Raw genomic sequence first — 24,621 nt, forward strand, 5'->3', positions numbered from 1 at the left:
ACAGACTTTTTTTAATTCATTGATTTTTTATAAAAGATACTTCACTATTTTGACAGAGCTGACCACAGCATCAGTGCAAGTGATGCATGTCCTTTTGCTGGAAATGAGTACAGGCCCTCATGTTGGATCAACAAAATATCAACAAGTTGCAGAAGATCAGAGAGAGCAGAAGTATCCCAGGATTTAAAAAACATGCTGCACCGCTGCATTTCTCATGTGCAGTCTGTCATTAAAGACAACATGAAAGGGAGCCAGTGTCCAGTGTTGGTGGAGTTTGGGCTGCTTTAGCAGCTTTTCTTGTTGTGTTTTTCATGGTTTGCAGTTTCTGACTTTCCTATTCAAAGATTTGGTGTGAACATTTGTAGTGTGCTCTCTCTCCCTCTCAGACTGACACAGTGACCCAGGTTAAACTGGCATTGGATTCCGATCTGAATGAGTCTGCATGTGCAAGTATGGTCAATAGAACTTCAGCTGCAGACTCAAGTGTTTGTCGACAGTGATGACAGTGTATGAACCCGTGACAGCAGCATGAAAAAACTGGGTCAACATGCATTCGGTAGACCCATGTCTTACAAGTGTTTCTCATTTGAATGGGATATCAGTGTTTCTGGCGTGTGCTGCTGATGCCACAGGGCTCTGTGCATTTTATATTGGTTTGCTTCTTTTACAGAGAGCACTGTTGTCTTTATTTTTTAAAATCAAGCCTCAGCTTTTAGGGCAGGAAATGTTGCTTTCATTCCCAATGGACGACTCGGTATGCTTTTCATGTAAATGACGTCTAGCACTTGCACGCTGGTGTTTGCATTAATGCATTAATTCCTTAGTACTATATGCTTTTTGTAGCTGGAGGCAAAGTGACATATTCTCATCAAAAACATACTCCCCCGCTTATAGTCCCACTCCACGCACACACGCGCACACACACATTTCAGTGCTGATTGACAGCAGGAGCTCCCTCTGACCCAGTATTCTGCTACACTGGGACGATCTCACAGGCTTGTGATTAATGACTAGGCTTTATCCGCTAGTGGTGTGGTAGGCCTGCCAGCCAGGCCACTTAGACTGCCTGGACCACTACCTCTGCTGTAAACACACACTCTCTCTCTCTCTCTCTCTCTCTCTCTCTCTCTCTCTCTGCTTCTGTGCTTCTCTATCTCGCTCTCCCTCCCTCTGCCTACAGGCATTGCATCGTCATATTCATTGTTACAGCTCTAAACCTTTGTCCCAAGTTGACCCCCTCCAACACACACACACATACACATACACACACACACACACGCATTCTTCCAGCAACACCATGAACTTTTTTTTTCTTTTTTGCTCTCGCCTTCGATGAGTAAGAAGCTGCAGCTTCTCATAGCAAACATTAGTCAAATATTATTTGCATCATTTCTGCATTAGGGCAGTTCTGGTAGTGCCGGGTATGGTATCATGCATGAAAAAATACCTTCATTTGTCTTTTAAGTGCTCTGTTTTGTTTATGCAAAATTTCTGGCACTTTGGGGTTTTTTTATTATTATTATCCAAACCATCACTTATCTAGTACTCCAAGCAGGTTAGAAGTAGATGTTAACAAAGATATTAAACAAAGAAACATCTCTGTATGAAATGGAGCTACTCTCTCTAATGGACAGTGATCCCTCACATTGTTTTTGTCTCCTGACAGCTAGGGGCAGACTAAGCATCACTAGTCTTTGGAACACCAGGCCTGGCAAAACAGTAAACCTCACAGGGATTTCCGTAGTTGTGACAGCATCCAAACAAAGTGCACACGCAGCAAAACAAAGCCGGTTTGACCCTTGATGGGAAGCTCCCTGATAAATGCAGGGCGAGGCTATACTTCCTGCTGGAACAAATCTCTCAAGTGGAACAATATTAATGGCACCTTGAAGCCTATCAAACATTTGGATGGCATTGGTCCACCTGCCAGATTCTACACTGCAACTTTTTGCTGAAGTTAGGGGCACTTTTGACTTTTTTTTTTTGACGTTTTGATGACCAAAGAGTGAATCCCTCGTTAAAAACTGTACATGGACACATTTACTTAATTAATTATTTACGTTAGTGATAAAGTGAAAATGGTAAACATTTGCCAGTTTCACTTCTTTACTTGTGAGGATTTGTTGCTTTTCCACATTGCGTCATTGTAAACTGAACATTTTTGAGGTTTGGACTGTTGGTTGGACAAAACATACAATTCTCAGACATCCATGACGTATTCGCTGGTTCTAGTTTCTGATATGTAAGGTTTTGATAACGTTTTATGTCATATATGATAGTAAACCAAATATCTGTTTTGCACTAACAGTCGGATAAACCAAGCAATTTAAATACAAGCCCTTCGGCTCTGGAAAATTATATAGCGTATTTCCTAATTTTCTGACATTTTATGGACAAAACAGTTAATGGATTGTAAGAATAATCTGCAATGGAAATATCTGAGAGCTGCAGTCCTGGATTAATCACTAGTTAAAGTGGTCAGTATTTGCAGTCCTCTTTTAGTCCTGTAATGTCATTCTCAAAACCTACCACACTGACAGTGTTCTGACAGTTTTAGCTGTGCTGCGGTTTGTCATGGGACAACAAAAGTGTCCTTTGTAGTCTTGTGGGAGTGTGATCTGAACTTGTGGAGAGCTTCAGGGCCTCTGCTGTACAACAACATGAGAGAAGACTAAAAGGCTGATGATCATTTGACCCATAAAATATTTTGAGTTGCTCTCCAAAAAGGAAAAGGAGGGTAGAGCTGAAAGCATCACAGTACAGGCATATCACTGCTCAGCCAGCCAGCGCCTGAGCAGTTGAGGAGAACACAAGATCAGCATTTATCCAAGCTGACATTACCTGTCAATTTATATTGTTCAGCCGGCTCCTCATATGTAGGATATTTAGTTCCTGACGTAACACTTCCTCAACCTGAGATGCACAGATACTATATATACATAGATGCTCAGTTTGCATTGTATCTAAATATAGAAAAGACAATAGGATCATATCTATTTACGGAGGAGGCACTGGCATACAGCTAACATTATTATCATGCCATTCAAAGTGACCACTTATGCTTTATGGAGAAGAGCATTGTCATCATGGAAGATATTGGTCCCAGTGGGGATGAAATGCATCATGGGATAATCTAAGTAAGCACACAGAATCTTTTTTAATAGTAGAGGCTAGTACAGACTGAACCGTGGGACTCTGTATGGTGGACTCTGTACAGGACAATAATAATGTACCAGCAGCATCTCTGTCTGTTTCTGTTCTCTCTATTTTGCCCTGTAAATGGTGGGTGTAGTTTTGTTCTCCCAGAGAGGCAAACTGCAAGCCAGGTTTTTTTTTTCCTAGCAATGTTGTGTAAAATGCATGTTCACATGTTGTTGAGTGAAGCCAAGCACAGCGAAGCAGAACCACAAGCACTATTGTCTATGAGTGGCCATATGGTGGGTGTCCTTGCATGGTAGCTTAAGGGACCCTTTCTCCCTGAGATGAAACAATTTTGTTCAGAAATGAACCTCCTCTCTCAGGCCTCTGTGCTCATCAGACCCTGCCCCATCACCCACCTCTGAGATCGCTTAGTGTATCACAGCTCCCAGCAGACCACCTGGAGCAGAAATGGCAACCTGGACATCCCAGGTAGACCTAAACAGGCATGGTTATGTGGTCCCTGCATCTCCCCCCTTGTCAAACCCCCCTCCACTTGTCTAGCCCTGCTCCGTGCCTCCAGATGTGGCTTAATTTACTGCGACTCAGCTAATTGCTGTAATTAAGGATTAATTACTGTTAATTACCTTCGCATAAACTCATCACCAGTCAAAGAGCGGAGCCTTATGAAATGTGCCATGCACAGGAATACACATCACGGGGACCTGAGGAGGATTGCGTTACCGGACCTCTTGTTTCATGTCTTGTCCTGGTGCGTAGGGAGGGCTTGTAGGGTAACAGTTAGGGCAGGACGCTAACTGTCACGGACCATCTCCTCCTGGCTCCGAAGGCTTCACACGTCACCTCCTCACCAACTGTTGCCTGGGACAGCATCACTAAGCTTGCTGTCATTTGATTAGAGGCTGGTATTTATTTGTGGAAAAGTAGATGACAAATTTGATTCATTAAGGAAGTCTTGATAAAATAATGTGTCATTTTGTGAGCTTTTTAATGGCAAATGACTAAATACTCATACCATTAACCTCTGAGGCTTCGGACAGTGGGCATCAGGAATTGAATGTTCAGATACTTAGTCTTGCTTATTTATTCTTTTGTCAGATGTTTCTTAATTTAAATCATAACTTTGCTAAGTTTAGAGTCGTGTTTTATTTTTTGGCCAAGATCTGCAACTGTATGCCAAATTATCTGGCAGTTATGATTGTGCTCGAAAATAACTGTTTTATTTGATGTGTTGTTCCATCAAAGAAAACTGTTTTACACAGCTAATTGCTGCATGAAAATGAGTCAGACTGTCGATTTTAGAAAGTTAGAGAAAATGTCGGATGCTGCCCCTCTTATTCTGACATTGAAAAAGTGTTGAGTTCCCAAAACTCTCCAATATTCTGTTGAGGAATATTAGCTACTTAAGATGGTGACCATGTAGTTTCAATTTCCTAGGTTCAAATTCTGGGGACCTTCCTGCTAACTGTCAAATGAAGGTAAAAATGTCCCAAAAAAAACTCTATAAAATTGAAACATCACAAATCCCCTGTCCAAACTTTATCCAAAAGTTGGTTCTATCAGTTATTTGTTTACTTTGTGTTTTCTTGTGTATGGGCCTCTCTCCATAGAGGTGTCTTTGTCTGTCTGCTAGCAGGCCGACTGTTGAGCTCGCTGCTCCACAAGCTCGTGACTTCGCCTCAGCTATTCAGCCAACGTGGTTTCCAGTGCAGCCTGGAGCTGTTAGAACTGCATGGGCTGAGCATGAGTTTGATTCAATCAACAAGATATATATTTTAAGACACCTTAAGAAAGACTGACAGCCAGGGGGCTAATGTATTGTCTATTTTGAATAATGAATTATTTTAATGAAGGCTTTTAAATGGGAGTACTCTGCATTGGTGGCAGGGCGGTGCGCTGAATGGTCTTCTCCTCTGGCGCTGGCTGCCTCATTATCAGGCCAGCCCCTCAGGCCTCAAACTGGCCTGCTTAAGCCTCAGATGATGACGATAATTACCGTTATTAGGAGTAGCTGCAGGGGGAACTTGTTCTGAAAAACACCAAGCTGAGTTCTTGCCTCACTTGCCGCCGCCACCACTGCCGCATGAGAAACTACCGATCGCCAGTGGAGAAAGCCAGAGAGGGAGAAAGACAGAGGGAGAGAAGGAACAAAAAGGAGGGGATGAGGGGAGCGGCCACCAAATCCGCCTAATGTGACGCCTGTCAGCTCGTCTCCCACCAGCTGTCACCTCCCAAATGCACTGGGGTTCATTTTTTTAATTGACACCTCGCTTTCCTATTCCATTTCTATTTTTCGCCTTTCATTCTCCCTCCATCACTCTCTTCCCTCCTTGCCTGTACCGTCCACATCTCCTCGTCTCTGCCTGTCCCTCCAGTATTTCTTTGGTGTTTTTCCTTGTCCTTGGTATCCCCCATCCCCCCACCCAGTGTCAGATACAACACTCCAGCTCGGCCCCTTTTCTGCACATGATACTCGAGATGGCTGATAAAACATAAAGCTGTTTTAGAGGTACTTTATGACTATGCCCTTGTGTACTGAGGCTGTACAGCTTCCCATTATCTGGTGATGGAGAGAACATTTTGGGCCTGAGAAAGTTTCCCATGAGTTCACGGATAGACCACAAATTTAGCTTTCAACTTACAGTACAGAACATTTTAAGACAATTTAAACAACGCGATGTTGAGAATATAATAACAGTTTTCATAGCATAGATTTCATTGTGCACTGTGATTAGCAATTTCATAATTACTGCGCTTTCTTTATTAAAGCCCAGATTCAACTCAGTTGAAATGGGCACATAGACAGTAAATTGGATATAACGCATTAAGTGTTCTCAGTAATGATAATGGCGTTGTTTAGCGCTGTAGTTTAACCCTACTGTGTGGGTCAGTGTGAGATATGACACAGTGCTGCATTATGATGATTGTTTTATTGGTAGGACTTCAGGACCTCAGTACTTTTTTGGTATCAACCAAACATGATCTAGTTTCAACTTCCCAAATGTGAGGAGTTTCATTATGTCATGTGATAGTAAATTGAATATGTTTGGATCTGGGGCTGTTCTTTGCAAAACAAATAAATAGAATAAATAAATTATAGGCATCAGCTTGGACTTTAGTGATGGACATTTTCCACCATTTTCTTTATGGATCAAACACTTGATCAATTAATCAAGAAAGGAATAGGCTGATTAATCAGTAATGGAAATAATTATCACCACCGCCAGTCTTAACAGTTATCCATCAGAATTAAAACACATGTACTGCAGACACTGGTCTTCAACTTGGTGTGTGTGTACAACATTTTAAGCCTAAACTCCACGGATTTAATACTTCAGCATGTGTTTGCAGTTGTTGGAGAGAACCACTGCATATGTGGAACACGTTTTATAAAGCCTTTAGTCTCTCCAGAGGCAGCTGAGTGAAATCTGATAAACTGACTGAAGTAAATTCACTCGAATAAGCGTTGGTCAGGTTTGAGGAGCAAAAGTCTGAATATTAAAAAATCGGGAGGCATGAAGTTAGAGAGAAGTGATTTTGCCAGATCTCTGTAGCCCAATCCTCCTCTCTGCATGAAGCTATATTAGCTACTAGCATAACAAACACACAAATCTGCGACTCAACGGTTGGTGGTTGAGTTGAATTGTGGGTAATGTAGTTGTCAGATTTTGAGTGCTACTTGAGCAGCTTCTTATTTCCTGGTGATTGAGAGAATATTTTAGACCTCCATGAGTTTATGGATAGAAATACAAATACATTAAAGACCAATTTAAGACTATTTTAAAAAACACCATATTTATAATATAGCAATTGTTTCATGGCATATACTTTGTAGTGAACTACAATTAATAATTTCATAATGATTGCTCTTTCCTTATTGAAGCCCTGAGTCTGTTCAGTAGAAATTACCACATATATAGTAAATTGGACATAAAGCAACACAATATTCATTTTGTGTTCTCAGTAATGATAATAGCATTGCGTAGTACTGTAGTTTACCCCTACTGTGTGGGTCAGCATGAAATATGGAGCAGTGCTGTGTCTTATGAAGACTGCTTTATTGGGCTTGTATCAAATGCAGATGAGAGCAGGATGCTGAACTCCTTGAAGGAGCGGGGAGGGGAGGATTTGTATTAGTGATACTTGTCATGTCTGCTGTAAATCACGCTGTTTTTTTTTTTTTCAGGTTCCTAGGTTGTTGTTGTTTTGTCTCAGAATGCTGTGTGGCAGGGATGAATGGTGGTGATGTTACATTATCATGTGGCTGTCGCTTTCACTCCTGCTGACTGGTCTGTGACAGGCCCACACACACACACACACACGCAGATGTATACACACATCCACGGTTGTATCAGGAGCAGGCCTGATTTATTAACTGCTGAAACCCTAGATGACGTGTGCCCACACAATCAATAAAGAGCACAGCCACTGCCTGGTCCTCTCTGGGGTCATGTGATGTGGACAAGAGCTAGGCAAGGAAGGACACACACGTACATGCACACACAAATGCACATATATACACCACAGTGCTGCGGAGTGTATTGCATTACTGTATTGATGGGAAATGGATCCAGTCCAACGTTGGCTGCTAGCTGCCAGTCAGAGGCAAGGAGGGTAAACCTTCATCGTGGCTGTCAGGGACATCACTGCTGCCTTGTTTGACCGTAAATCTTCCTAATTGTGACAGAATACTTCAACATCATTAATTAAACATGTTTTCATTTAAAAGAACTCGCAAGGCGCAAGGCTGGGTGCTCAGGGTAGTCTGCCAATGTGCATAGCTGTGTATTTTTCCTGTGTGAATGTATGTGGTGTGTGTGCCTGCATGAGTGCTTGGATTCATGCACAAAGTGCATGTTTGTGCTGTGTATGTGTGTGTGTGTGCACACCTTGATTCTCCCTGTATGAGTGGGTGGCTTAATCGTCATGTTTATTTACACTCCAGTTGTCTGCAAACAGCAGGCAGAGTGGTGATGGGCATGAGCCAGCTCTTAAGGAAGTAAAACAGCAGAAATTAATTTTGTCAATAACCAAAACAAAGGCTTATTCTTAGAATCCCATTCATTATTCAGGAAACGACTCAAGAATTGTTTAAGATACGCATTCATTTTTTATGCTTTGCCTTTTTGGTTTTAGTGCCCCACATCTCAGGGAAGGAATTATACAAGAGTGTGCACAAAGGGAAGGAAAGAAGAAGATAGGAGGGAGGGAGGGAGGGAGGGAGGGAGGAAGCGACAGAGAAGGGAATTGTGTCCTCTCATTGTTCAATTAAGTCTGTCGGTAATGATCAAGATGAGATGATGGCCATCTTCCTTTTATAGATACTAATCTGTGACTGTCCATGGAAAAAGAGAATCGCAGAGCAGTATGGTCTCCGTGCCTTTGTTGCTGCAACAGACTAGAAAGTGTATATAAAAGATTTTGTGGTGTTATTATTATAAGTGTTGCGAGCATGTGATGTATTGTAATAGGGGCACTTCCCTCTGTCAGGTGATTATGTTAATGTATAGTCCATGGTGGCAGAGTTCACAACGAGCACCCTGACTGGCATTGAGGTCTAATCGATTTCATTGCTATTACTGAACAGAAATATATAAAGCTGATGGCTGTGGTTAGGGTAATTATGCCACAGCACAGTGAATTCGTTTGATTTTCCTTATTAATTGTATTTATTTAATCCATTTCATGCTTTTAGTTGTGCACTCGGGGACTTGGAGGGAATGAATAAATCACTCTTAGGCTCATTAGATTCCCCCTCTGGTTGGGATGTGCCACTATTTTGTCAGAATCAAATTGGTGAGTGTTATAATTTCCCGCTGGTGTGATTCACATAAAAAATATCCACATATTCATCTACCTGCACATGTGCAAATGCGCCCACACACACATGCACATATATATCTGCTCCCCACCTGAACTCCTGACCTTTTCCAGCCGTCTGATAGCCATTGACATTTGCCTCTTGAGCTGCGCTTGCTCACGTGTTGGAGCTGATGGGAATGGATGATGTTATTGCAGGAGGAGAAAAAAGAGAGGGAAAGAAAAGGGGTGGGGGGATGAAAAGAGGAGGACTAGGGTAGACAAGCTCCCCACACTGCCCCAGGAATCCATCTGGACCCCCTGCTCAACAGAAAGGTCACAGGGCGACTCAGCCTTACATCCTCATTACAAAAGAGCCGTTGCTGTGACCGGAGACTGTGGGGCTTCAATATGGCTTTACTGCTCTGTCACACAGCCTGTCATTTACCCCCACTGTCTACAATCATCATGGAAGAGACATACGGTATGTGATATTAGATTGTCCTCCTGAAACCTTTTGATAGATGCGTGGATTAAAGTGTGTGTGAAAAATGTGGTGGCTGTGTGAGCTTTGTCTTTGTCCTTGAAGACAGTGGATGGAATGGAGGGCTGCACCTGGTCGGCTGTTTTCAGCACCTCTGAGAAAAGCAGGACGCTCTGCTGCTTTACCGAGGGAGCCTTCTGGTGGCAGGAAGAGGCAGGGCAGTACAGCTGATCCTAAATTTAAAAAATCATGCTGAAATACCAGGATGTTTTATATTCTAGAATACAGTTAACGTAGTATTATTGAACGAGTCAGATATATTTTCACAAATTATCTTTGTGAGTGGATGTGTGCAGGAATGAATCTGATTTTGTGTGTGCTTTGTTTGTGCGCGGCCATCTCAGCAGGCCTGTCGTTGTTGTGTTTACTCTTCACTCTTTACGCCATGGGAGCTGATTGTCAGTTGAGAGCTGATCGCCTGTAGGTGTGTTAAGACTCAGGGTTGATTCAAATCCCCAAACAAGTCTGCAAACTGACCTTAGTATCAGTTGTAAAAACATCCTTAGTCCTGCTAAATTAAGATTACAACAGTGTGAATACTGCACTGGGACTTCAAGTGTGGTGGCAGAATACTGATTTAGTAGTTCTTTGTAAGACGTGGAGAAACAATCTCCACAACATCCAGTTTGATGTTGAGATGAAAAAAAAAATATTAATGCTAGATGTTTTACTAATGCCATGAATGTTTTAAAAAATTAATCCTAGTGATTACAAATCCATTGCTGGTGAATATTCAAACTTTAACCTTTTCTATTCTTAATGATTTGTATATAAGAAAGCATCACATTTCCAATTTGTGGAAAGATACGTGTAGTGTTGGAATTATCTGATTTAGCTTGAATTCTGTATTCTCTTTAACTGATTTATGTGAGACACGTATCTCTGCATTAACACACTGCGTCACACTTGTGTCATTAGTTTGGTTTGCTTTGTAGACAATATCTGACAAGATAATAAAGCCATCAGCCAGAAACTAAACATAATCTGAGCATAAGGAGAGCAATGACAGATGAACTGTGGTGGAAGGCTGTGTTAATTTTTTTCACATGAAATGATAGTCAGAATCGATGAAATGATAGTTTTATGGTCTTCCTTAGCTGCCAGCCTCTGTGCGGCTGCAGGTTTTTATGGCACAGACTCGAACCATTAAAACGACGGCCATATTTCAGGGAGTTCACTTTGGGCTGGAGCGGCAGAAGTAGTAAAGACTCTCTTTCAGTCGTTGTTAAGTTCCTCTGCCTTGTTATTCAGCCACTTGGTTCACCTTAAAATCGAATCACTAAGAATACAAATTAGACAGTTCAGTACCTTTATGTTGATGTCATCTTCTCTTGTCCTCCACAGTGCTCAGTATCCGAGGTGCCCAGGAGGAGGAGCCTCCAGATCCCCAGCTGATGCGACTGGACAACATGCTGCTGGCAGAGGGCGTGGCTGGGCCAGAGAAAGGCGGTGGGTCGGCAGCTGCAGCAGCCGCTGCAGCAGCCACAGGCGGCGTCGGTGCCGACAACTCGGCAGAACACTCTGACTACCGGGCCAAGCTGTCTCAGATCCGACAAATTTACCACACAGAGTTGGAGAAGTATGAGCAGGTGGGACCAGGAATATTGTTTTTGTGACACTGGCTCTCCACCAGCATTTTCTCAGCTATGGTTTATTATAGATAAATAATCTCATTATTTAGCTCAGTTCCTAGCCTTGTAACACATATTTATTTTGTCATTTTATTTGAAATATATTTTGTTTTATCAGTGAATACCAAATGCATTGGTAATATGCCAGCCTGCCACACGTTTTGGCCAGGAAGGTGATAAACAACCAGGGAGTTTTTTTTTATCACTTGGAAACCCTTCAGGTCCCTGCCATTGGAAGCATCTGCCCTGGTGTATCTTTAAGTGAAACAGTGTCTGAATCATATTTTTGAGTATTTTATGCTCCCTTTACAGTTCACACTCGAGGGAATCCTCTTTACTGTTGTACCTCAGTGTGTTGGAGCAATGGTCTACTTTATGAACGAACTTTAGGGCATTTGTATGTCTTTATTTGAAAGATCCAATAGGGAAATGATAGGAAATTATGGCAGACAAAGACATGCAACAGAGGTCTCACGCCAGATGCGAAGCAGAGACTTTGCAGTTCAAGGTTTGCACTTTAACCTCTTGACCAGAACATTGATCATTAGCTTGACTGATGGTGAATATGGGTAGAGGCAAAAGTTTCAGAGAATGTTAGAGAATTATATAGATTATATTTTATACAAAGCTTTTACATGTGCAAACATGGGTCTTGGTTGCTGAATTACAGATGTTATTTTAATGTTCTTTATAAGGACTCCATATCAATGCTGATCCCAACCTCTCCCTATGAAGGGAGAGGTTGGGAGAGGTTTTTGATACCAAAAAAATATATATATGAATAAAAGCAGTTAATATAATGAGGGTTGGAGATGTGGCTCGTGTCCTCTCTGTACTGAGTTTACATATTTTCCTCAAGTGTTTCCTTCTATGGTGAAAAAACCAGCATGCAGCTGAGGTGAATTAGAGAATCTAAATTGGCCATACATGTGAATGTGAGAGGGAATATTGTGTTTTACGCCATAACAGCCTGGCATCGAGTCCATGACTATTTTGCTTCTCCTTTAGCCAATTCATGCTGGGATAAGCTCCATTTGTGAACTTTAATAGGAATAAGCTGGTATAAAGGATGGATGGGATATGTTTTTTTTGTTTTGTTTTTTTTTTGTTTTTTTTAACTATAATGCTCTTGAAATCAGCTCTCACAGGCCAACTCATGACAAGCCAAGCTTTCAGAGATGTTATCCTCCGCAGTCAAGCAGCCATTATATCAGTCACACACCAGCTCTTTTCCAAAGACTGTAACTTCTTGTCATTCCCTCGGAAGTCAAAACGCTCTGGGTTTGTCATCTTCTCCGAGGAAGGCTAGTCATCGCTAACTGTCACACTCAATATACACCTGAGCATTTTTGTGTCACCACGCTACGTACACCTCGCGCGCGTATGAGTGAGTAGTGTCTGGCGTGTGTGTGCAAGCAGAACGGCTGCTCGGTGCATCACTTTGACTGACGTAACCCTGGTGTTGACAAGCAACAGACACCTTGACTCTGAATGCAGTCATATCCAGTGACTGATTCAGACAGAGAGAGAACGAGGTAGACTGAAAGATGGAGTGAAAAGAGAGGGAGACAGTTTAAACCTCTTGAACGTTAACGGGACTGAAAGCCTGCTGTCATTTTAAATTTCTCTTCACTTGTCACATTTTCTCTTCCATTGAAGAGAAGTCTTTTTAATATTCACAGCACTGCGAGTCTCGCTGCCTCCACTGTATGACTCCACTGCCACATTTGTTTGGCGTGAAACATGGCGCTGCGTCTGCTGCTTTAATTTAGACTATTCTTATTACCTCTAACACTGCTGCTGTTATACTGTCAGCGCTGCTTCTACAAGGCCAAGGCCTACCAGCAAAGGTGCAGCCTCTCCAGAATCCAATTTCGTCCTTTTTGTTCTGTCTGATGCCGTCGAGCCTCTGTGATAGTTATTCTTTTTATGAATCCTGTCTGTCTGTGCATCCAGGCGTGCAATGAGTTCACCACCCATGTGATGAACCTGCTGAGGGAGCAGTCTCGAACACGACCCATCTCGCCGAAAGAGATCGAGCGCATGGTCAGCATCATCCACCGCAAGTTCAGCTCCATCCAGATGCAGCTGAAACAGAGCACCTGCGAAGCCGTCATGATCCTGCGCTCACGCTTTCTCGATGCCAGGTCTGTGTGTGTGTGTGTGTGTGTGTGTGTGTGTGTGTGTGTGTGTGTGTGTGTGTGTGTGTGTGTGTGTGTGTGTGTCCATGTGACTGGAAGCAACTAAACCAATCCCAAATCCTGCTCACAAGTGTTCTCTATGTTCATTAAAAGTTTTTCCTTATTTTCATTTTTGTTGCCATCGATGAGACAGATCCAATTGTGTCTTTACCTTTCAATTAGACTTTTTTTTGTCCTTATTTCAGTTTACCAGCTTGTAAACACTGTTCAGACAAACTAAGCAATCTTGGATAAATGAATGTGCAAGAGAGGAATTAATTACATTTATTTGTTTGCTAAGGATATTTCATTAATTTCCTCTCTGTCCTTTTCTTTGCTGCTTTCTGTCCAGACGAAAGAGGAGGAACTTCAACAAACAGGCGACAGAGATCCTGAACGAGTACTTTTACTCCCATCTCAGTAACCCCTACCCCAGCGAGGAGGCCAAGGAAGAACTGGCCAAGAAATGCGGCATCACAGTGTCACAGGTGACCACAATAAGCTCAAATTTAATTAAAACTTAATTAAAGATCCTATAATTACTTATGTGCTTGATGTGTATTTTTGTATTTATTCAATACAAGTGAGTCTACACAGACTGATCTGTTATTTTTTTAAAGGTTTGTATCCTTGCTCTTTCAAATTAATATAGATGCTTATTTTTGTAAGTTTGATTATGGGTTCTGTACAAGCAGCAACTCACATATAGCCTGTTGTACAGTGTGTGTGATAACTGTCATCCTCACAGAGATGAATATAAATTCCAGTTCCGGAGACAGTTACTTATTTAAATCGTATTTTTGTGTGGCTTCAACAGGAGTATTAAACAACAGGTCCAATAATGCATTTTTAAGGTTAAAAATAATTAGGCATGTGCAGCCAGTATGTATGCAGACTGCAATGATTCAGAGTTTGAGTGAACATGTGTGTGTGGAAATACAAATATGTCACAGCAGTCACAAAAGCTAGTGCTAGAAGGTGGTGTGCTAACTGGCACAGGAATCACAATCCAGACAGACTGGGTGTTGATATTTAACACTCCAAGAAAAGTGTTTTCATTTTACTTATAATTCAGCTTCTGTATCCTGTCACTGATATCTTGACAGGTATCAAACTGGTTTGGGAACAAGAGAATCCGATACAAGAAAAACATCGGCAAGTTCCAAGAAGAGGCCAACATGTATGCGGCGAGGACTGCAGTCAATGCAACCAGTGTGTCAGCTCACGGCAGTCAGGCAAACTCCCCTTCAACTCCCAATTCAGCAGGTGAGCTTCAAACGCTGGTTGAAAAAAACACTTGTGTATATAATCAGATATAACTCTATAGATCAAAGAATCAGTAAAGATATTTTTTTTTATATGGGAACAGGTAGAGGCACAACATAGGGCACAATAATTGTTCTCATACCTGAGCCGCAACTCAAGAATTCAGTCTCTGGTGCTGTTTCATGTAGACTAACAGAAGTTCCTTCATCTCCTGAACTAACTCAGTGATATGGTATGGCTTTCTTGCTTCTTCTCGCTCCATTTTTCCTCTTTCTTCTTCTGCCTTTGCTGTCTGTCTCTCTCACTCATTTTCTTTCTCTCTCTTTCTTCCTCTCTCTGTTATTGACCTCTTGGTCTTGTGGACGTTAATTTTTCCTGCCTCTTGTCCGGTTGACCTCGTGCATGCCATTAAGCTGTTCAGAGGGCAAGCGGAGTCTTTTGTCATATAGAGACTTCGCAACTGTATTGGATTAGGACCGGGTGTTGAAATCAAGTTACGCGATGGTCTCTTTACATCTGGGGAGCTGGGGTCCATTAAAGGACGAAGACGATTCTTTGGGTCTTCCTGCAGATCAATTATTACTTCCTTAATGAAACACTAGGAGCACGGACATTTAACAACAATATAATCCATAAGCCTTGTTTTAACTGGACTTAAACGGTTTTATGATGATTTTCTGCATTATGGTTCTTGTTGGCTGATTTTTCCTTTTAAATTATGGTTCAGTGATATTTGAATGTGCACCTACTGCATCTGCAGTGTGCAGGTTTGTAGAAAAAGCCTTTTTCACAATGCCTGCCGCCCTCCCAGACTAACCCACTTAATGCACTTTTGCTAATGCATGGTCATTTTAACTCCTTTTCTGTCCCTATTTTCTTCCCTGTTACTTTTTTCTGTCTCTTTTCCTCTCTTTGTTCAATTCTCTTGCTCCCTTTCTTCTTCTCTGCCTTCTTCTCTGTGTATTCTCAGGTTCTGCTGGCTCTTTTAACATGTCAAACTCCGGAGACTTGTTCATGAGTGTGCAGTCCCTCAATGGGGATTCGTACCAAGGGGGGCAGGTTGGGGCCAACATACAATCCCAGGTAGGCTCCTCTCCAAGTTTAGTGTCTGACATGACTAAAACCTCACAAATTCTTGAGATCACTTATGATTTTGTTCGACCACTGACCGTTCTGTGAATGTAGATGCACACAATAACTTGCCCTACACAGTGAAACAGAGGTTATACTTAGCCTGAAGCTTTACATTAATGTAGAAGCCATTGTCAACCCACAGTTGAGTAGACGACTGCAGACAGTTTTGGAAATGGTGCAACACTCATCAGCGCTCCTGACAAGAGTTCACATAGCCACTGGTGCACTGTAGCGCCCTGACCTTGCCCCGGTGGACAGCGATGACCAACACAGTGTTTCTGAGTGTTATAACTCTCGCCATAGATTAAGGAATCACCACCCGCAGTTATATTTTCATTTAGTTTTAGTGCTTTCGGCATCATTTCTTTTTCCTTCCATCCCCCCTTTTCTATTCAGATCAGCTCTCCAAATGCTTTAGGTCGTTCATGAATATGCAAAGGAGACGACCATTATAGAAGGTAAAGAGGTCTTCAGGGTTTGCCTTAAATTATTGAAACTCATGTTCCTTTAAAAGGGTTATTTTTCTGATCATGTCAGAATGGCGTCACTCCCAGGGGTGTATAATTAAAAGACGGCAAAAAGAAAAGAGAAAGTACAACTTTGACTAACTTGGCCTCTTCAGCAGAGTTGTCTGATTTGTTGGGTAGTCCGCACGGGAGGTGTGTTTTCATGCATCACCTGTCTGCCTGCTCTGCCAAAAGCTACAAAGCAGCTTCCAGTAAATCTATGAAGAACATGAGAATGGCTGTATTCCAGTGAAACCTTTATAGCTAAATAATTTAAGATGTGACCTCAGTTACACCTTATTTTTATTGGCAGCCATGTCGGGTGAACGTGTTTCGATGTGAAGCTTCATCAGAGCATTTACTCCAGTGTCATATTCTCAGGAGAGTGCAGCTACATTTAGGAGAATGAGCTGCGGAGCAGTGTTTGTGTTTAATGCGTGATTTTGATGTATTATTTCTCTACAACTAGAAATACATTCATAATTAGTTCTTGTCTTTTTTTCTGGTATTTTTGTCCTTTTGCAATGTCTGTTATCAAGCTTGTAGTAGCAGCCAAATCATTCTGATTCGCTGTTTGTAACCTTTTCTTGTTTATGGTACCCTTTTACTATCAGACTGACCTTTCCTTTGTGCATGGCTGTCTTTGTTATCCAGAGCTTTTGTCTGACCAGGCCTTTTGTCTGTGTGTCCCCGCTGTTCCAGGTGGATACCCTTCGCCATGTTATCAGCCAGACCGGAGGATACAGTGACAGCCTCGCAGCCAGCCAGATGTACAGTCCACAGGGCATCAACGTAAGACCTGTAAACAATCTCCTTCTGTCCTTCTCAACATTTTCTTTTCTGTCTTACTTTGCAAAGATTCATCATTTACAGAATGTGTATAATATTGTGTCATTCTGCATGCATGCTGGGACGCCACTTAGCAGAGTATTCCTGGTTTGGGCTGTTGTCCAGCTAGTTGCCCCCCTGCTCCAGTCGTGCCCTAGGTGGCAGGCAATGAGGCAGCTACCAGGCTGAGTAGCTGGACACGCTCCTAGTCTGTCGGAGGATATTAGCGTTAGCGAGGCACCTGCAGTCGACAGGAACAAGGACACAGGTGTCATCCTCCTTCCCAACGCTGCTCTCACATTGGCACCAAAGGACAAGCCATACCATTCCTACCCTCTAAGACTGGCTTCACAAAAAAGTTCCCAGTTGCTAATTCTTAAAATAACTCTTTAACTAGCCTGTCAAAGGCTGGGCCAGTTTTCTAGGTCTCCTTGCTGGTCTGGGCTGGGCAGGGTGGGACAGGCAACACTGGAGGCGGTGTGTTAGCATGTAGATCCATAGCGACAGGCTGCGCAGGGCTGAACAGAATCAATACGACAGTCACAGGGACAGAGAGAGCGGGGCTTTGGGCTAACAGTCCAAGCACATTGGTCAGATCATTCATCCACAGGAACAGCGACACTGACAGCCAAGCCTGGAACACCCCTTGTACTAAAATAAGAATGGATGCATCAAGCCGGTTACAACATGCAACAGGCTCAACTGGAAATAGGTGTTCAATAAATGTGCTGATGTGTTAGATAGTGGGACTAATAAGAGCAGACAAAATATTTTTTTGAAATGTGCAAAAACCAAGACTAAGCTCCAAGCATTAGGAGGAATTTGGGTTTGGCAGTAAACAAAAGTTGTTGAATAACCAACATTATGAAGCAATTAAATGTGTCTCTTGACAGTTTGCCTCTCATGTATTAGCTTTACATGGGAGACACAGAACACAGAAATAAATACCCTGTGAGCTATAAAAAAAGCAAATTAGATCATTATCTGAATTCTTAAAGACTCTTACAATCAAAAATGATTCTGTTTGTTGCATGATAAACAAAGATTTTTCACTAATTTCTCAAGTCGTGCCTCTTTTTCCGAATCCAAGCACGTTGCCCAGAAATTACATATTTTCTTTCTTAATTTCAAAACAATTAAAAAATGTAAGAAATGTATTGCACACACACACACACACACACACACAGTGTAATTTCCAGATTCTTAAATTATAGGTGCAACTTGAGAACCAGGTTTTCTTTGGTTGTTGTTGTTGTTGTTTTTTTTGGTTGTTTTTTTCCCACAAAGAGAATATTGTTTCATTCAGATGGTTGGAAGAGTCTTTGAGGACCTGAATGTAATGGTAATACATGAGAAAGCCAAAGAAATTAGGGTAATGAATTTCCTGCCAATCTTTTTTTTTTTATCATAAATCTGCAATTCTTAGTAATACATTTTCAGAATGTATATGATTGAAATAAAAATAGCTACAACCACCAGTGGTATACAACCAGAAGCTCAGCCAATCGTTCAGCCCACAGTTCATTCCAGGTCTCTTGATAAAAACATTAGAAATGAGCCACTGTGAGAAATTAAAATGTCAGTCAGTGATGTATTTAAAATAATAATAATAATAATTAATAAATAAATAAATAAATAAATAAATAAAAATAAACATTGCACTTATCATTCTACAACTAAGTGTGACAGTTTATTGTGAAATAGATGTTAGGCCACATCAGCCAGCCTCAGTAGGAATACTTACTTTTGAAGATTCCATTTTAATATAAACAATAAAAGTAACAATAAAAAACAACTGTATATGATGATGGTGATAATGATATCAGGTTCTTTATAGTGCTTTTATAATAATAACACACTTTAAACAAAAAAATCGCAAGGAGTTGTGATTAAGGTTGGTGCTTGTATTTATTGAGCCCAGATGATATTTTTTTTTCTCTTCCCAAGATCTACTGACTGAACTCTTGTGGTTCACCTCTCCTTCTTTATCACTGAGCAGCAATTACACCCCTCAAATTGCTGGTGGGTGTTGCCTCTCTCAGAGACTGGAAATGTTTGAATAAGAATAAGATGACAGACAGTCTTTACGCGAAATAACAGGGTTTGGAAATAAGAGGCTGCCAAAGCACGTTCCCAGCTCTCACTAATAGCGTGGAAATTGCAATTAATGTCCTTAATGGTCTTTAGTCAACCTTTTATCATGATTTGAGAAGGCCTCCATTTTCAAGAGATATTTTTTTATTGTGATAATTTATTCTTTTATCAACCATCTCAGGGGTATATTCTGAGATATATAAAAGGTCTGCATATTCCATGTTTCATCTCCGCTGTTTATCTCACATTATGACAGTCGGTTTGAGGGGGAAGTGGCTCAAGCATATTTTTTAATGAACAGTCTCATAAAAAAAGAGTGTTTTGAGAGTTTTTAATGTTGGCTGTTAGAGTAGCTGTTGGACATCACTGCTGTTGGAGAAAAGGCCTCATAGCTTTCACATTTGCATTTGAATTTCAGATTTATGTAGTCTCCTTTTTCTGTAAGGACTGAATAAACCTACTCGAAACCCTGAGTCTGACCCTGATCTGAATTTGAAGCTATTTTTCTACATTCTGAATATTTTTTTTTAAATCAATACATGCAGCCACGCATGAAGCAAGAGCCAGGACAAAAAAAAATTATACCAGACCTCTAAAGATCACTAATATGTCTTTTATACACAAACGCTGAAGTGTAAAAATGGCAACGTTTTACAGGGGCTGTGTGCTGGATCAATTTTTTGGCCGAGCACAGTGACCTCTTGGGTTCTTGTCATCACCATGAGGGTTTTGTTTGTATTAAACAAAGGAAATATAATATGTTAGTTAGTGAACTTTAGAGGTGCTGGTAAGTAGATATCTTTAAATATTGTACAGAGCTATGCCCTCCTGGGCCTCCTGGCTCCAGCTTCATATTTAGTGTGCAGACGTAACTTCTCAACTAACTCTTGGCAAGAAAGTTTATTTCCCAAGATGTTAAATTATTCCTTCAATTAAAGGAGGAGGCTGGGGCTATTCTGCAAATATATATAGGGCTTTTCTTTTATGACTCAGTACTGTCCTAAAGCAGCTGAACACCGTTTAACAACCATTGCTCATTGCTGGAGTAAATAGTAGTAGTGGTATTTGTTGGTGACTGTTTTCAGCCATGGATTAAACTGCAGTTCCCAAGTTCACCATAATGAAGGTACCTAATGATGTGTAGCTCAATGTACAGTATGTACTTTTAACGTTTTTTGGAAAATAGTGGAGATCTGTGGCACAGAGGAATAAGCTATATCAGGCTTTGGTTGCACAGGCAACACTTTTCACCCAATTTCTCATGGGAGAAAAATATGAAATGAGAATGATACCTTCTTGTTAAAGATACTTTTATGTGCATTTTGTATCAGACCGTAACTGTGTTACCATTAAACTAAAAAATTCCTGTCTTATGTCCACAGACAAATGGTGGCTGGCAAGATGCTCCGACTCCTTCGTCAGTGACATCGCCCACAGAAGGACCCGGAAGCGTTCATTCGGATACTTCCAACTGAATATATCCATCTCTACACCTCATCCACAAAAAAACATGGACTGACCTTGCTATTCACAGTATTAAACAAAGGAATTCACTGTCTCACAGTCTGGAGAGTTGCTGTGAAATCCTTACTTCAAAAAAAAAAAGAAAAGATAATATTTCCTCTGCTTACAACGTTGGACATTTGGGATACAAACAAAAAGTTTCACAATAAAAATCAAGACAATACTGCAAACAGTGGAGACATTTGTACAGATTTCACATTATATTCAGAGGGCTGGGGTTACTTATTCACTCGTAATGTTTTCACTCATCATGATAAAATGATATGATAAAGTAATGAAAATCAAATCATTGGTTTTAACTGAAAATACTTCATTCTACCTCTCAGCCACTAAAAAAAGGAGAAAAAATGTCAGTGACCATTATTTGTTTTGTAAAAAGGAAACTTTTGTCTTTGCAAGCAAGAGGCACATCTTCTTACTTACATTTTGTTGTCTCTCACCTATTCTATGGTACGCCATTTAGACTTAAATATTGCTCAGTTGTTTACAATGTGTGCTTGATAAAAGTATGTTCATCTTCCCCTCTGTCTCCGACGAGTCAAAACAGAGTCCTGTCAGGAGATTTTACCTCTAAGGTAGCCCTGTGAAATATGTTATCTGTAAAACAATAAATAAATACTTGTCATCAAATCGGACAAGCTTGACATCATTCATTAAGACGGAGGACATATCAACTTAAAACAAATTATTTTTACACAACCTTTGGTTTTGGTTCTGCAGCATATTGGTAGAGTTACAGCCAACGAACTGTAGAATTCTCTTGAAGCAGTTTTATCTTTTTCTGTTTTTAAATGACTTGAATCCTTCCGGTTTGTTTTCTTTGTTTTCTACCATCACCACTACAGAAGAAAACTTTTTTGACGATGCCAAAATGCTGATGTAACCAAAACAAAAACTGTCAAAAAAAGTGTGTCAACATGAAGCCAGTTTTAATATCTTTTTTTTTTCGCATATATACAGCACTATTTCTTTTTCTACTCATTTCACTCTGGTGCTACAATCAAGTGAATAATACTGTCCAGCCGAAAGAAATATGAGAGAAAAATCATTTTCTACACAAAAGAAAGTTTGTCAAGAACATCTGTAACTGAGTTTGTTTTTCAGTACATGAACCACAATCCACTTAAACAGGGAAGTCATTATGCTAATAGAGTTTTACGTGCTTACACAGTGGATCCTTGCTCCTGAATCTACAGCACAGGTCCAGAGATGCTTGTAGCATGGAGCCGCTGGTCATGAAAGAAGCATCTGGACGCACCTGAACCGCTGCTCAGCTGAGGACATTTTAATGTAAAGAAAATGTTACGTTCCACATTTGGTTGAATTGTGTCCTCTCCTGGGCGTTCATTTACACATAAATCAATATATTATTCTGCTGGTACTGCTTTAGTAACCCTAGAATTGACACCAAACAAATGTAGACATTTGAACTCATGCTTGTCTCAGTACTATCAGACTGATTTTTTTCAGTATAAAACATTTATGAAGATTGTAAATGTTAACCATTAAGCACTAAAGGAGGGACAAGTCATTATGTCAAATAATGTGTTTTCTGAGCAGTCTAACCTTGTTTATAGGCACTTTTTATGTTGTGTGGCCTATTTGTTTTTTGTATTTTGTTGTTTTTTTATTGTTATGCTTAATGTAGGCTATTACTTTTTGCTTTCCTACTCTCGTGAATTAGCTCATGAACTTTCAACATGTGTTTATGTGCACCATTGTGCTTGACTTGCTTTGTTGGAAAGGGTTTTCAACACATTAAAAATGATATGTAATACAGCGAGATCATACATCAGCAGTTTTTTATTGTGGAGTTTATGAGAAAGCAAAGACTCACACGAATGCATCAGTGGCACGACGGTAATCACAGTCACCGCAGTGATAAGTGAAAGTCAACGAAGGTTAGTGACTGCCAGCAGACATCCCCCTTTTATAGCTGTGCGTTTCTCCCTTCCATAATGTCTCCTGTCCAGCATAGACTAGTGTGTACGCACTCACACACACACAGACTGATACACGCAGACAATGTTAAAATCAGGTTTAGGAAACATTGAAAGAATGTTCTCTTGAAGAAAGATAAAAGGAAGAAAGTCACTTAAAACAGCGTTAGTCCGTTTCTTTGTGTTAACTGTTAGACGTCACTGTTTTTTTGTTTGTTTGTTTTTGTATTTTTTTGAGGGGGGGGGGGGGGGGGGATTGGCAGCTTTCATAACTGCTTTTAAACTGTTTTTTTTTTTTTCACATTTAGTACCAATTAAATTTATTCATTCATTATCCACCTCTATTACAAATCCCATGAAAAGACCCAAACAAAAAAAACTCAGTCTCTCTCAGTTCTTGTAGACTTTCTTCCTTTCTCCTTGGCACTCAGAGCCAAGCCTATTCATTCCTACGGAAAATGTAAATCTTTACTGGTTCCAAATATAAAGTTGCATTAAAAAAAAACAACAAAACACTTGATCTCCTAAAATGGCTTTTTTTTGTAATCAAACATTGTTCAAACGATTGTAAATAGTATATTTGCTGGGGGACTTTTTTCATCTGCGGATGAAAACATCTGGTACTCTTTTGAGTATTTCTGGCAGCAGGATGGTCTTTGTGGGACTGACTCAAAATAATCAACAGAGCCCATGTTCTTGGTAATGAAGGAACATGTCACCCAGTGCCACAGTGTGGTTCACTGGGGTGTTTTTAATAGTTTTCAGTCAACAACGGAAGTCTGGGGCACAAAGGAATAATTCTGGATACACAAAGGAAAAAAGAAAGAATGAATTTTTCAGTTTATTTAGGTCTTCTTACACTTTGTTTTCGCTTTTTTTTTTAAATGTCAAAGTCTGATGGTAAAGGAGAAGAATGGTCATGTCCTTGTGAGATCCTCCCCTCAAATACTGCAAACGACACCACTGACATTATCTGGCTGGACAGTTGCATGTCTGACAGAATTACTTTCATAGCAACTGCATATTCATAATTGGTCAAACAACAGGGGCGAGGGTATAAGGGAGCAGTTGGCGGTAAAGTCTGCGGACGGTCACAGGCTTTGACTGTTGAGCGAGTGTGAAATGCCAAAGCCAGACTGCTCCCCTGCACCCCGAGGGCAGCGAAGGAGCCAGTCTGCTCTCACCAACAGAGAGCGCATCAAAAACAACCTGACAAGACTTCATCTAAAAACATCTTCTGGCTTGTGCAGCATTACTCAGTGATTATCCCAGCATCAAGCCTGCTGCATTATCATGCAAAACAAAAAACATCTTTTGAAATAAGTTGTACGGAGAATGACAACTGCTTTCACAAAAAAAAAAAAAAAAATCATGCAGTGTAGTTATAACACCTCCTCATTCCTCTGAGGTGATGGCACTGTGCAGGCTGATTGAAATCTAATGTTGCTGTTGACATCTGCCTCCCCAGCTGTCATTGTACCACTGTTTTTAATTACAGCTGCTGTGCAAGAGCATGGGTGGGTGGCCCAGACACCTTGTCGCCCCCTCTCAACAGAGCCCAGCGGACTGCTCTAATGTGCAGTGACACAACAGCCCAGACCCTGCTGCTGCTGCCAGACTAACTGACCACACGAGTCCCTGGGTGGTTCATCCAGAATTCACTCATTCACACACTGTCACACAGACACAGATTATATTGTGCATGTGAGACTGGGTGTGGCATCATGGTCTCTTAAATTACAGGCCTGCAAGTCTTTTTTTCCCTCTTGTTTTGAACGACACGATGAGACAATGTTTGAGAATGTTCGAGAGGGTCTGTGAGTCAAAAACATAGGAATGTTACATTAGATTAATAACAAAATGGTTTGATTGGAACAAAAACTGTACAGAGGGGGCTAGAAGTGTCTGTCTTTCTCCACAAGATGGAGATGTTAACACATTTGTTAAAAACCTTCATACCATCACTGTGATAGACATGGTATTCAAATTAAACTGGAAAGTGTGGGTTTAGTTATT

The 24,621-nt window shown here is 40.9% G+C and overlaps 1 protein-coding gene across 2 annotated transcripts in view; it reads left to right on the top strand.

Moving 5' to 3' along the window:
* The window catches only part of pbx1a (pre-B-cell leukemia homeobox 1a), a 75,264-nt gene extending 52,816 nt beyond the window's left edge, over positions 1 to 22,448 (top strand). Inside the window, exons 7-13 of one of the 2 annotated variants that reach the window (XM_041054404.1) lie at positions 10,847 to 11,091; positions 13,090 to 13,280; positions 13,666 to 13,801; positions 14,420 to 14,579; positions 15,550 to 15,662; positions 16,922 to 17,011; positions 20,524 to 22,448. In XM_041054404.1, coding sequence (XP_040910338.1) covers positions 10,847 to 11,091; positions 13,090 to 13,280; positions 13,666 to 13,801; positions 14,420 to 14,579; positions 15,550 to 15,662; positions 16,922 to 17,011; positions 20,524 to 20,616 — 1,028 coding nt within the window. In that variant the 3' untranslated portion in view covers positions 20,617 to 22,448. The remainder of the gene's footprint in view (positions 1 to 10,846; positions 11,092 to 13,089; positions 13,281 to 13,665; positions 13,802 to 14,419; positions 14,580 to 15,549; positions 15,663 to 16,921; positions 17,012 to 20,523) is intronic. The other variant, XM_041054405.1, reaches the window with a different exon arrangement.
* The last annotated feature ends 2,173 nt before the right edge of the window (positions 22,449 to 24,621 follow it).

Source organism: Toxotes jaculatrix, chromosome 14 (genome assembly GCF_017976425.1).
Source record: "Toxotes jaculatrix isolate fToxJac2 chromosome 14, fToxJac2.pri, whole genome shotgun sequence".
Lineage (NCBI taxonomy): Eukaryota > Metazoa > Chordata > Actinopteri > Toxotidae > Toxotes > Toxotes jaculatrix.